Source organism: Thamnophis elegans, chromosome 7, assembly GCF_009769535.1.
Source record: "Thamnophis elegans isolate rThaEle1 chromosome 7, rThaEle1.pri, whole genome shotgun sequence".
In the NCBI taxonomy this organism is placed as follows: domain Eukaryota; kingdom Metazoa; phylum Chordata; class Lepidosauria; order Squamata; family Colubridae; genus Thamnophis; species Thamnophis elegans.
Genome location: NC_045547.1, coordinates 23,107,986 through 23,122,047, shown reverse-complemented (window position 1 = coordinate 23,122,047; position 14,062 = coordinate 23,107,986). Strand labels below are relative to the sequence as shown.

At 40.0% G+C, this 14,062-nt stretch overlaps 1 protein-coding gene across 1 annotated transcript in view; it reads right to left on the bottom strand.

The window, feature by feature from the left end:
- The window catches only part of TBXAS1 (thromboxane A synthase 1), a 287,914-nt gene that overhangs the window by 235,096 nt on the left and 38,756 nt on the right, over positions 1-14,062 (bottom strand). The window contains exon 2 of the mRNA XM_032220502.1: positions 11,561-11,680. Within this exon, the coding sequence (XP_032076393.1) occupies positions 11,561-11,658 (98 nt within the window). The 5' untranslated portion in view covers positions 11,659-11,680. The remainder of the gene's footprint in view (positions 1-11,560; positions 11,681-14,062) is intronic.

Here is a 14,062-nt window from a genome sequence, read left to right as displayed (position 1 = left end):
ATGACCTACTACCATAGAGCTCCAGGAAATACGTGGCTAGAGAGATAGCGAGTGTTACTTCCTGGATTTTCTGGAGGGGAGGGGCACGGAGGTTGGAGGTCGGCTCGTGTGGAAAAAATGGTGGCTCCTCATTTTTCTTTGAAAAATATTTCCCTGACTAATTTCACCATTTCAATTTGCTCAGTTCTTTGTATTAACATCTACATCATTCTTGGTTGACTTGGAGTGCAAGCCTGCTGGTAAGTGAGCAGTGTTTTTTTTTCTCCTTTATTTTTTTAATGTATTTTAAAATAATATTTTATTTATTGTGCATAGGATTTTTTAAAATTCTGTGTGGATTCTTTTTTTAAATTGTCTTAGACTATTTAAAATAAGATTCTATCCAAAATAAATTGAAGTGAAACCATGTTTAAAAATTCTATGCACAATACTTTGAAATATATTGTGCATAGAAAGAATGGTTTGAAATGTTTTACTTCCATTTATTCTGAGTGGATTCTTTTTTTAAATTGTCTTAGGCTATTTAAAAGAAGATTCTATCCAAAATACAAAATACCAGCTACAGTTATTCACTTAAGAACTGTGGCAAGAAAGGTGGTACAATGGGCTTAGTGACCAAAGTTACAATGTCATTGAAAAAAGTGACTGATGACTATTTTTCACACTTAGCAACCATTTTCACACTTAGCGACCGTTGCAGCATCCTCATGGTCACACGATCAAAATTTTGATGTTTGGCAACAGATTCGTATTTATGATGGTTTCAGTGTCCTGGGATCATATAATCACCTTTTGACAAAGTCAAATGCGGAAACCAGATTCACTTATGTTACTAACTTATCAGCTGCAGTTATTCACTTAAGAACTGTGGCAAGACAAGTGGTATAATGGGCTTAGTGACCAAAGTTACAATGGCATTGAAAAAAGTGACTGATGACCATTTTTCACACTTAGCGACCATTTTCACACTTAGCGACCGTTGCAGCATCCTCATGGTCACGCGATCAAAATTTTGGTGTTTGGCAACAGTTACAATTTATATTTGTAAATTGTAGTTATGTTGAAATAAAAAAAATATTACAATACTATTTTTGCGTTATATGAAAATTTTTGTTGCTTTGTATAACATTTTTTATCATATTTGACCCCCCCCTGGTCAAAGGTGTCCCTCTTTACCAATCTGGTCACCTTAAAGATGCACCAAGATTTCAAGGAGATAAGGAAAAAAAGGTTTTTTTCTGCAGGTTTCAACAGGGCTGGGGGAAGGCAAAAAGGCAAAAACAGGGGCATTTTTGCCTTCTCCCAGCCCTGCTGAAGCCTGCAGAGTGCTTCTGGGGCTGGGGGAATGCAAAAATACCTCCATTTTTGCACAAAAAAAAAAAAAAAAAAAGGCCATTTTTCACAAAAATGGGATGTGGGGCAGGGCTTCGGGAGGCCAAAAATGGCTCTATTCGGTGTATAAGACACACCAACATTCCCATGCTCTTTTAGGAGGGGGAAGGTGCATATTATACTCCAAAACTATGGTACATAGTTTAGAGAAGTATAACATTTACAGTTCTTGATTCACCCAAACATACAGTTGGCTTGGTTTGTTCATGAAATCCCATCACTATGACTTTACATAATTCAGTGTTACATTTGAGTCAAGCTACTATGGCTTGTTCAGCAAATCATAGCAAAACAACTTATTTGAATACATGAACTTAATCACTTTTGCGTTATATGAAAATTTTTGTTGCTTTGTATAACATTTTTTATCATATTTGACCCCCCCCTGGTCAAAGGTGTCCCTCTTTACCAATCTGGTCACCTTAAAGATGCACCAAGATTTCAAGGAGATAAGGAAAAAAAGGTTTTTTTCTGCAGGTTTCAACAGGGCTGGGGGAAGGCAAAAAGGCAAAAACAGGGGCATTTTTGCCTTCTCCCAGCCCTGCTGAAGCCTGCAGAGTGCTTCTGGGGCTGGGGGAATGCAAAAATACCTCCATTTTTGCAAAAAAAAAAAAAAAAAAAAGGCCATTTTTCACAAAAATGGGATGTGGGGCAGGGCTTCGGGAGGCCAAAAATGGCTCTATTCGGTGTATAAGACACACCAACATTCCCATGCTCTTTTAGGAGGGGGAAGGTGCATATTATACTCAAAACTATGGTACATAGTTTAGAGAAGTATAACATTTACAGTTCTTGATTCACCCAAACATACAGTTGGCTTGGTTTGTTCATGAAATCCCATCACTATGACTTTACATAATTCAGTGTTACATTTGAGTCAAGCTACTATGGCTTGTTCAGCAAATCATAGCAAAACAACTTATTTGAATACATGAACTTAATCACTGGTTAAGTTCTTATATGAAATGAATAATTTGGCCAATTTTCACTAAATAAGACAAGGGTCTGGGTGTACATATTTGCCATGACAGAAATCATGATTTACAGAGCATGTTGGCTGAGTTCATCCAAGGCACTTAAACCACACCATGGCATAATTTAGTAAGCATTGACTCAGACTATCCATCCATCAGTGGTGGGTTTCAGGCAGTACGCCCCGGTACGGAGCCTGCACGGAGCACCAGATACTGTTTCGGTTCGGTGCTCCGGAGGGCCCACCCGCCCACCGTCGCTCCTTACCGTCCTTTTAGGTCTTCAGCGCTTCCGCACACGGGCACAGCGCGTACAGCGCCTGCATGACCCTCCGCTGAGCAGCTGGAGCATCACGGAGGCTCAGGGAAGCACCAAGACGCATGCCCGTGCGCTGCACACATCCACGTGGACCCCGGCAAGCCGGTATGGTTGGAACGGAATTTGAAACCCACCACTGCCATCCATCTGGCCCATCTGGCCCAATTGTCACTCCAGTTTCTCAGATAAAAGATTTTACTCTGCCCCTCCATTAAAAAGAAGCAATATGTGAGATTCATGGCCATATAAAGATGATAAATACATAAATAAAATTTTAACCAGAAATGCTGGAAAATTAATTTGGATTTTTTTGTAAATTCAGCCAAGAACTATGATCTCAATGTTGTGTACATGAATTCCACAGTGCAGTCTTTAAATCCAAGCGAGAAGAAATGGGGCTGAGTGTTAGCAAATTCAATTCCTGCCATATTACAAAATGGTCCCATGGGCCAATAGAAACGGAGACATCTTTATGTTTCCAAAAAAAAAAAAGAAGAAGAAGAAGCATAATTGCATTTATTACCATCTAAACCTGAATCCTCCCTTTCCCTTCCAATACTTCTTTGCTCCTTGGCCAATTTTTCAACTGAAAATTCCTAAAAGCAGGAAATTGTTCTTTTTTTCTCATGATACTTTGTAAACTGCTCTGCACCTTTAGTCACTCTATTATTCCCCTCAAATGTGAAAAAACAAATTCCATTACTGTAAAATGCAGAAAAATGGCCCCAGATTCAACGCTGTACTAATTTTCTAGTTAGAGCTGTAGTTCCACTATTTTTAAAATTCCTTATATATTTCTGGTGGAAACAGTGAGCCATGTTACTATGATGTTGAACTTTTCTTCTGCAAAGCTTCAATAAATAACACCAAACCAACTGGTAGCTATTTTGGATTTATTTATTTATTTTTGTTACAATAATTTATGGTAGATCCAGCATTTCTGGGGTATTTTTCCCCCAAGGCTTCCAAGAAACAGAATTTAGAAATATCATAACATTCTTTTAAAAAACAGTGTTTGGGTAAAGAATCTGTTGAATATAAACATTTAAACTCCAAGAAAGAATCCAGAAATCATGGAACATAAACAGCAATTGTTTTATTACAGAGCACTTGGGCAATGATGACTTTAAGCAAATTTGACCATACTTAAATTAGTTTTATTTCTTCCTGTGAATTTTTCATTTCATACTAGAAAAGCCTTAATAACAAATTGATCTGAATACCCGTTTTAAGCTCAGGACCAGGTTGGAAACATGTGAAATAGGCCTTCATCCTGCAGTGGATAGACAATGGCTAAAATGATTGTGATGATGATGATACATACACATAAATATCTTTAACTTTACCATCTTTATCTTTATTTGGGTTCTCTAGTTCTTCCCATTATATTAAAAAAAATCTACCTTCATTTTTGCAAGGGCTATGGTATTAGCTGCTTTATCTTCGTAAGATTCTCCAAGATCCTTGAAGACTGTTTTCATCTAAGGCCGTGATGTCGCCTGGCACGTGCAGCCTTGCCTATTTGTCTTCCGAGGTTCTGGCATGCATGCCAGAACCACGCAATGATCAGCTGTCCTTCATGAGCGCAGCAGTGCCAAAAACTGGTGTGCACATGCATGCCAGCCAGCTGATTGTCAGGTGCACATGCATGCCAGAACCCGGAAGTTCAGCTTTTCCGGAGCATGGTCCCTTTACATGTGTAGCATTCCTGAAAACCGGGTGCACATGCAAGCTAGAACCCAAAAGTTCACCTTTTCCGGAGTGTGGCTGTGACAAGCAAGCAAGCGCCCGACATTTCCGTGTGGTCATCACTGATCTAAGGTCAGTCTAGCTCAACAGATTGTACGAGGCCATCGTAAAAATCAAATCAAATCAAATCAAAACAAAACAACTACTTATTCAGCCATTATTATTAAAATTATTATTAAAGCCATTATTCATCAAAAGTTTACATAAATTCCATGATCCTTCTGGTCTAAGAAGTAAGGGCACTATGCAGCATTGATCACTTATGGATAGCACTTAAACAACATTCTGCTAGATGTTTTTAAATAATGGTTTATTTAATACCAGTAAAAGCCATTCCCCCCCATTCATTTGTTAGGACAATCTGTTTCTTACCCTATACATCCATATTTATATTGTCATACACTCTGTACTAGGGGTGTCAAACTCAATTTCATCGAGGGCCGCATCAGGGTTGTGTTTGACCTTGGGGAGCTGGGGTGGGTATGGCCATGGTGGGCATGGCCAACTCAATGTCACTCGTGCCTATGGGGGCCCAAGTAATCAGCCAGCGAAAACTGGCTCCCAAGCTCCATTTTCGGCTATAATGCAACCCTCTGCCAGTAAAAATGGAGCTGTTTTCATTGGCAGAGGCACCGTGGGCTGGTCCTTCACTGTTCCAGGGGAGGGGCCATGGGCCAGATCTAAGCACCCTGTGGGCCGCATCCAGCCCGTGGGCCTTGAGTTTGACACCCTTGCTCTATACTATACCATCCTACCCTTGAAGTCTGCTGTTGATCTGTCCATCTTTCTTCAGCATAGCTGCTTTTGGTAGAGTGCCTGTTACCCTGTTTCCCTGAAAATAAGACCTCCCTGGATAATAAGCCCAATTGGGCTTTGGAGCACATGTGCTAAAATAAGCCCTCCCCTGAAAATAAGCCTTCCCTGAAAATATTGCAACACAGCAGCAGCCATGAGGTGACCACGCTCGCCGCCTCCTGCATTTCAAAAATAATAAAACCTCCACGAAAATAAGGCCAAGCGCTTATTTCAGTGGTCAAAAGAAAGATTGCAATTACATGAGAGTACCCAGGAGTGAGCATCTCAATCTCCACCTGGGCTAGTATAAATGAAGAACAGGAGGAAGGAAGTAAATTTATTTATTTCAAGCTGCTCTATTATATTTTCTTTCTACTTCTGGATTCAGTCATTGTGCTGACCTATAATTCCCAGAGTTGTATGTCCACTTGCAAAAAGAAACAAAGTTTAATATGCAAAAGAAACATCCAGAGGGATCCATGTTTTAGAAACACATCACTTAGGCTACTTGAATGCGTTGCATTACCCCGTGGACGTAATCGGAAACACAACACAGAAATCAAGATTTGGCGGGATTGGTATGGCTCGCTGAGAATAAAGACCATCAGTTTTGTGAGTTCTGCACTGCTTGCCAGTTTCTTGATGTTGAGATCTAAAACTTGAGACCTAAGTATCTTAAAGAACATTTCCTCCAATCTATTTGAGGTTCAAAATCTTTCACTAAAGCTCTTCTCACCACATCGGAGATTAGATTGATGTCAATAAAGGGAGACTTTACTGTCTGTTGTCCTAGTGATGGAATTCTTTAAAGGGATATGTCTTAAGGTGCTGAGTGAATATAAATTTATTATGGCAAGCATTTCAATCATTTGTATTTTAAAGAAGTGAAAGATGCTATATTTTAAGCAGTGCTGTTTCAATGAATAATTGTGTTATTGATATTAACTGAGCTGCTATATTAGGGATAGTGGTGTAGATTTTGTTTAACTGCATAGTAAATTGTCCTTGGACAGAAATGGAGGACTGCATGCAAATATACCTTTAATTATGTGAACTAGACAAAAATCCAACTGGAACAGCTTAACAACTGAAGCAAAAAGGTGGTAAAATTAGGTGTGACTCATTTAATGACCACATAGCTTAGTGACAGACATTCCAGTCCCTATTGTGATTGCAAATTGAGGACTACCTGTATGACAAAATCACTCATAATGTCCTCTTATGCTTCTAGCTCTGGTTATAAGAGCCACTCTAATTCTTTTTACTTTCATTTCAATTTTTTTAGGTCCCCTCTGAACTCAAAATATAAATTCTGACACAGAGTGATCTCAGTTCTTCCTACACAATGTATTGATCTTATTTTATTCCATTTACATATTTCATTGAGCCGCTTTTTTTCAATGCTAACTAACTAATCAATTTGTGATGTCTATCTTTCAATTTGGCTGAGCGCCAAAGAATTGAGGCCTTTGAACTGGTGCTAGAGAAGACTCCTGTGAGTCCCTTGGACTGCAAGGCAATCAAACCGGTCAGTCCTAGAGGAGATCAACCCTAACTGCTCTTTAGAAGGCCAGATCCTGAAGATGAAACTCAGATACTTTGGCCACCTAATGAGAAGGAAGGACTCACTGGAGAAGAGCCTAATTCAGGGAAAGATTAAGGGCAAAAGAAGAATGGGACGACAGAGAATGAGGTCGCTTGATGGAGTCACCGAAGCAGTAGGCATGAGCTTAAATGGACTCCACATGGTAGAGGATAGGAAGGCCTAGAGGAACATTGTCCATGAGGTCACGATGGGTCAGACACGACTTCACAACCAACAACAACAATCTTTCAATTGCTTTCTGTTGCACAAGCAGAGAACCAACTTGATTTTTTACTATCAAAGGAGATAGTATGATTTTGGGATCGTGAAACTATGCCCAAACCTATATGTGATTTAATAACCACATTGGCTGCGTTCTTATAACATGTTAAGCCAAAATTAGATAAGCCATAGAAAAATGTGTGGTACACTACGGTATATTCCTGAATTAAACCCAAAGTCATAATGAGCTCTCTTTAATTTTGGATTCATTTGCTGGCTGGGATTTCTGCTAGTTGTAGCTCCAGCACACCTGGAGGGCATCACATGGGGGAAAGATGGTTTGTTTTGGCAACTAATCTTTAGGGACTGAGGCAGAGATATTTTCTGTTGACATTTTAGCCAGAAATGGCCAACATTGGAGCTGGTTTGGCATGTAAATAATGGATTCTGTAACTACTCTGTGATTTCACCACACAGCCACTAAATGCAGTGAAGCAAAAAAATCCCGTGGTAGCAAGGAAGGTGGGATTTCCCTCCCATTTGTCAAACAAATACCTGTGAGCCCAAAATCTGGCTATGTAGTTCTATGGAATATAGTTAGGTAAAAGTTCCCCTCGCACTCTAAAAGGCGGTGCTCATCTCAATTTCAAAGCCGAAGAGCCAGTGCTGTCTGAAGATGTCTCCGTGGTCATGTGGCCGGCATGACTAAACACCAAAGGCGCACAGAACGCTGTTACTTTCCCACCAAAGATGGTTCTTATTTTTCTACTTGCATTTTTACATGCTTTCGAACTGCTAGGTTGGCAGAAGCTGGGACAAGTAACGGGAGCGGTGCTAGGAATTCAAACCGCCGAACTGACAACCTGTCTGATCAGCAAGCTCCGCATCTTAGCCACTGAGCCACCGCATCCCTCATGGAATATAGTTACTAACAGCATATTCTCTTCTACTATGGGAGAGGCGAACCTAAGCCATTTCTATTAAGAAAAAATATATATAAGAGAACTCAGTTCTATAACCAAAGAACTGACAAAAATACACACGGCAACCACCAAGAACTTGCTCACTCAAAAAGCACGAAGGTTATCTTTGCAGGGTAAATGACAAGTGACGCTACCAGCATTAACCCAGGCACATAAGGGTTGCTTTTCACAAACCCCTTCTATCAGCCAGCATATCATTTAAAGCGTGGCATTCCACAACATGTGCCTAACAAAGAGGCCTTTTAAGACCCAGCTCTGCCTGTGCTAATCTTCCAAAACTGAGAAGGGAGACATATCGCAGCACTATTCGGGTGTTTAACTTAACACTGGAAAGCTGCATCCAATAGCCTAATGCAGTGCAGTCACAGTCCAAGAGAAGGGCTTATTGCCACCTCTGCTGAGGAACAGAAGGCATTTTTTTAAGCGGGATCAGATAAAGAACAGAATATGAACCCGCCATCTCCGTATATGAAAAAGTGAGATTAGCACCTGGACTGATAAAAATAAGCAGAAAAGGATGGAGGGAGGCTTTATCTCAAGCAGAAAATGGGAAGGTCACAATGTGTGCGTGCAGACAAGCTTCATTAAGTGCCCATTTCAGAATTATGAAACAAGCAAATTTGAAATGTACCCCTCCTATCCAGACATACATTGTGTATGTGAGAGAGAGAGTGGGGGAGGGAGGGGGAGGGAAGGAGGGAGGGAGAGCGCTACAACTCTACTTCCACATTTCAAACACTTAGGTTTGTTTAGATAAGCTGGTGAAACTCTACTTTGAACAACGATGTCTGAAAGCAGTGACAGCTTCTTCATAATGACAAGCTTATGGTACATTAAACTTTAAATGAGAGGCAAATTCCTGCATTAATTTTATCAAGGCATTCTCAAGCAGGAGAAGTAAAGCCATAACTGGAATAAGCAGACCAAGGCCAGACAGCGCCAACTTATCTCCCTATTCAATTAAAGATTTTTAAAATGTACTATTTATAGAAATAATACTACAGATGAGGAACTACATTGCTCATCACCCTCAAAAGTTCAAAAGCACTGATAACTTAATACTTCCTCATTTAAAACTCAGTAAAGTATTTTCAGTGCATCTATATCCTCATGCTTACCTATTATTCATCCATCCATCTATCAATCCATCATCCATCCATCCCTTTTAGATAACTGCAACATTGGCTCAAAACCAAATCAGAGCATTATTTGTTGGTTGATAGTGGACGAGAAAGTTCAAAACCACAATTATCATAACCAAGAAAAGAAAGACTCTTTAGAGTTGCTTGATACCAGCTTAAAATGATCTAATTTTTGCAAAGAACTGCTGACTTGAAGGACTAGTAAAAAAAAATCTCTCCTTAAATACAGTCCCCCAAAACAGTTGTCCTAGGCACATCCACACATCCTCAGCTTTAGACGTATATTGTGTTCCTGTTAACTGAGTAATACATTAGACTCCCAAAGTCATGAAAATGCCCTTGGAAAAAGGAGCTTTTGGAAAATCTAGGAATGCAAGGGAATATTTTTCAAAACAGCATCCAAGTTAGCCTTCTATCATTAAAGCAGGGTTAGCTTTATGCTGCCAATGAACACCAGTGAATCTATAAACACTTTATTTGATATTTGCCAGGTGGTTCCTTACTCTGACTTTAATTTTTAATTGAAAATGGAAAATTGTCATGCTACAAAAGAAAGCATAACCTACAGCATCTTGTTTTCAAGGTTCCCCCAAAGGGCCAGTTGGCATTTTTAGAAAAACAAAATGAGGATGGAGAGAAATGGTTCAGTGTTACAGTATATGTGGGAAAGTATCCACTTACCTACAAAAAAACCAAAAACAGAGATATGTTGCGTTGAAGTCCTATATATCCGTGATGGCGAACCTGTGGCATACGAAGCCATGTTACCCGGCATGCACAGCCTTGCCTGTTTGTCTTCTGGGTTTCTGGTGTGCGTGCGCATGCCACAATTAGCTGTCCTTCACACGTGTGACAGTGCTGAAAACCAGTGTGCCCATGCACACCGGCCAGCTGATTGTCAGGTGTGCATGCATGCCACAACCCACAAGTTAGGCTTTTCTTGAGTACAATCCCTTCACATGTGCGGCATGTGCCAAAAGCTGGCACGTGCTTGCGTGCCGGCCAGCTGATCATTGGGCGTGCATGCACGCTAGAACCCGGAAGTTCGGCTTTTCTGGCATGTGGCCCCGATATGTACGCACATACACGATGTTTCTGCGCAATCTTTTCAGCACTTGGTGCCAAAAAGGTTCACCATCACTGCTATATAGCTAGAACTAGTTTTATAGTAAATGGATGTTGCATTACAGTCCTGTAACCATCTTGTGAATAAGTGTCCCAACAATAGATGTTATGGGACGAGACCTATGACATGCTCTCAAAATTCCAAATGTGCTCAGAAGAACAGAAATACAGTAAATAAATGATAACAACAGTAATAGCAATTATTAACAGTAGTACTATATGCTATTCATACCCACAGCACTTTACCAAACCCTGAGGCTTCCCTAAAAAGTTTACAAGATAAAAATTGATTCACAGGTATGGGAATGCAGAGGGTAGTGCCATAAAAATTTATGTATCTTTGGGTTTTGTGGTATGATTTATATTATAAAGCAGAAAATATTTGGATAACAGAAGATAGTAGACCTGATAAAGTAAAAGTCATAGGCATAGATGTATCAGAAGAAGAAATATTTCCAGCTGACAACTATTACTCATTTCATTCCCATTATTTTGAAGCAAAATAATCACATAAATATAAATTAATTCCTATGGAGACTTGGACTAAGGAAAAGGAAATAGAACAATTACCCAGTTTAAAGGCATTTAGAACAGTCATTTAATTATAGTATGAGTTTTCAGTATGTTTTGTTTCAGTCATGATTGTGAGCCTGTTTTTTTTTTTAAAAAAAAATAAGTCAATCAATTTCTTTGTTTCTTTCTATTAATTGATCTCAATAATATAGCATAAAAGGCCCTTGGTTATTCTAATAGGTTATGTCAGGGAGAATCACAAACCACATATTGTAGTTTGAAATAATGTTGAGTGACTTATTTGAATCAGAGGCACAAAGAATAGTTTACACCAGCATCTACCCAGAAACACTTTCATAGGAGTCTAATTAAAATTTAACCAACATTAAATTTTCAAACAAACAACCAGTTGATAATGGTGATGAATTCCTGCAACTATAAATTTAACTATTTCTAATTTCACAAATATATTAATCTTTAATGTGGCACAAAATGTTTTGTTGCAAAAAAATTCATAGTCACATATATTCGACTATCTTAGATTATTTTAAAGAGATTGTTTTAAAATCTTTATCAGAGGTAAACTTTTGCAGACCTGGGTCCACTTTTTGAGATGGACAGTGTCTTCCTTAAGTTGATAGTATCACAGAAGTCTGTGGATTTTGTTTCCTCAAAAGTAATTTTAGTTTGGAAACCAAACAGTCATGATCTCGTCGTTCCTTTAAACTGCATTTTGAGAAAGTTTAACTCATAAATCCACTTACCAAGCAAGGAGAACCAACACTATCACCAGAAAAGTCAGTGTGGCTGTTGTAACATTAGTCTCAACCAAGTCAAGCCTCAAGGCATCTGTAAGTCCCATTGTCTTCTATTGGAGAAGCACGCTGGTCAAACAGGCAGAGAGAAAAAAGGATGTTTCATTAGTTAGGTAGTGACAGACTTCTAACCGTTAATACAAGTGACAAGCTACAGTAAAAGAGGAACCAAGGAAATTAAGTGTCACATCAACGTCACTCCAAAACCAAACACCAACTTTTCCTGTTCTTGCATCTTTACAGAGACAGGATTAAGGGTTTCCTGTATCAGTAGGCCAAGACAATGCTCTTCCAAAGATCTCTTCAACATTAACAACTACAACAGCAATAAATATTTACATAGCGGCTGCCTGATATTGCAGAGCTAGCATGTAGGGATGGATAAAGGATAAGCATGAACTAACCTGGTATAGATTTCAAAGCCCAGGGGGGAGGTGGGTATAAAAAAAAAATCAATGAGTTCTTCATCTCTGTTTAATAGAAAATATCTTACACAACATGAAGACTCTGGGCTTGCATTTTTGATTAATAGCAATACTGCTGGACAGACGGCTTTAGAAAAAAGCTATCCAAAGACTTATTCAATTTCTGAATGGGCCAAATCGCTCTTTGCAGACCTGTCAATATTTTTTTCCCACCTGCATCTAAGTGGAAAAGAAATATCCCTGGCCATATCTGGCTTCCTCTGTGTCCTTGTGGCATTCCTTTCATCTCATTATTAGACTAGGAAGACCAGCTTCAGTCATTGTTATCTGTATGGTTTTTAAAGCAGTATTTCCCCTCAAATAGCACCCATTAACAAGGTTTGTAAAATCTGTAACAGTTTCATCACTTTTTATCCAGGAGATAAAGTCAGATGATCAATAGTGGGAAGGAACAAAAGGATCCTTATTGGCTTTTTGTTTTTATTTTTTCCTTTCTTCCAGTCCATGATCTATCTCACCTGCTGCCATTCTGCTGTTGTCTCCTTAAAAAGCTAGATACAACAATGATGCACTGACAGTCTTTTAGGCCTATGCAATAGTGCTATGGTGAACATCTAGTAACACTAGATGATTTAGTGCTGTGATGGCGAATTGCACGTGTGCCATAGGTGGCACGCGGAGCCCTCTCTATGGGCCATCGTTCAGCTCAGCTCTACCGCGCATACACCCAAGCCTCCCGCCAGCCAGCTGATTTTTGGGTCTCTCCCACATGTGGGAGACATGCACACATGTGGGGGGCAAGGGGTCATGCACACATGCGCCAGGGATGCAGTGCAGGTTCCCCATGGCCCATTTATGGTCCCAGGAGGATTCAGGGAGGCCTGTTAGGCCCAAAACAGGCCGCTGAGGGGGTCGCACTCGCATGCAGAAGGAGAGCGGGGGTTGCATGCGCAGGGGCGTGGCCTGCAGGGGGGTGTTGCACGCTCATTGCATTATGGGTGTGGGCACGCACGCACAAGCTGTCACACACAAATGCAAAAACACAAAAGAGATAGCCATCACTGGTTTAGTGCAAGGTTGAAGCAGGGTATTCATGAAATGGGGGAACCAACCCAATTCCCCCTCCCTAACTGTTCCCCAATTAGAGTGTGGATGGAAACTGGAAGCCAGCATTTGTTGCTTATTTAAAGAAAGGAAAGAACCCTACTTAAAAATGCTGCTTCTGACTCAGCTTTCTCTGTGACTTTGGTCTTTTTTAATATATATATAGTTTTAATACTATATATATAGTTCAGTTTACAACATAATAGGGCAGAGGAGGAAGAGGACAAGGAGCAGTTTGGAGACGATACCAGAGTCCTGCATCCAGGCATGCACTGTGCTGTTGCATCGCCTTGATTGGCAAATGTTTTTCCTGTCGGCCAGTGATGGGCAGAAGAGGGAGGATGTGAACTAATCACTTTGCTTATCACACGTTCACATGCACAGGACAGCACCATTCAGCAGTGAGTGAGAACAAAGCAATTGAGGAAGAATAGTGATCAGCACTGGGGCAGCAAATGTCATAGCTTTCTGCTGACTCAAGTACTTTAATGCAGTAGTGGAAAAATGATCTACATTAAAAATCACCTCTAAAAATGAAAAAAAAAAATAGACCTTTGTGGAAATACCATGCTTGACATCCAAAGAGGTGGTTAGTAAACATTCCCTCCATTGAGTAGATCACTGGTGCATTCTAGTTTGGCACTAATTTCTTTGAGTGGAAATAACCATCCACATTTAAGTTTTTCTCAAAAGCCTAAAAAAGTTTAAAACTAGCAGCACTGGAGAATATGCAATAGGCGTCAAATTGTAAAAAGACCTTTTCTGTTGTGGCACCCAATTTATAGAAACCTAAGGAAATAAGGAGGGGTGCGGTGGTTCAGCAGCTAAGACGCTGAGCTTGTCGATCAGAAAGGTCAACAGTTCTAATCCCTAGTGCTGCGTAATGGAGTGAGCTCCCGTTACTTGCCCCAACTTCTGCCAA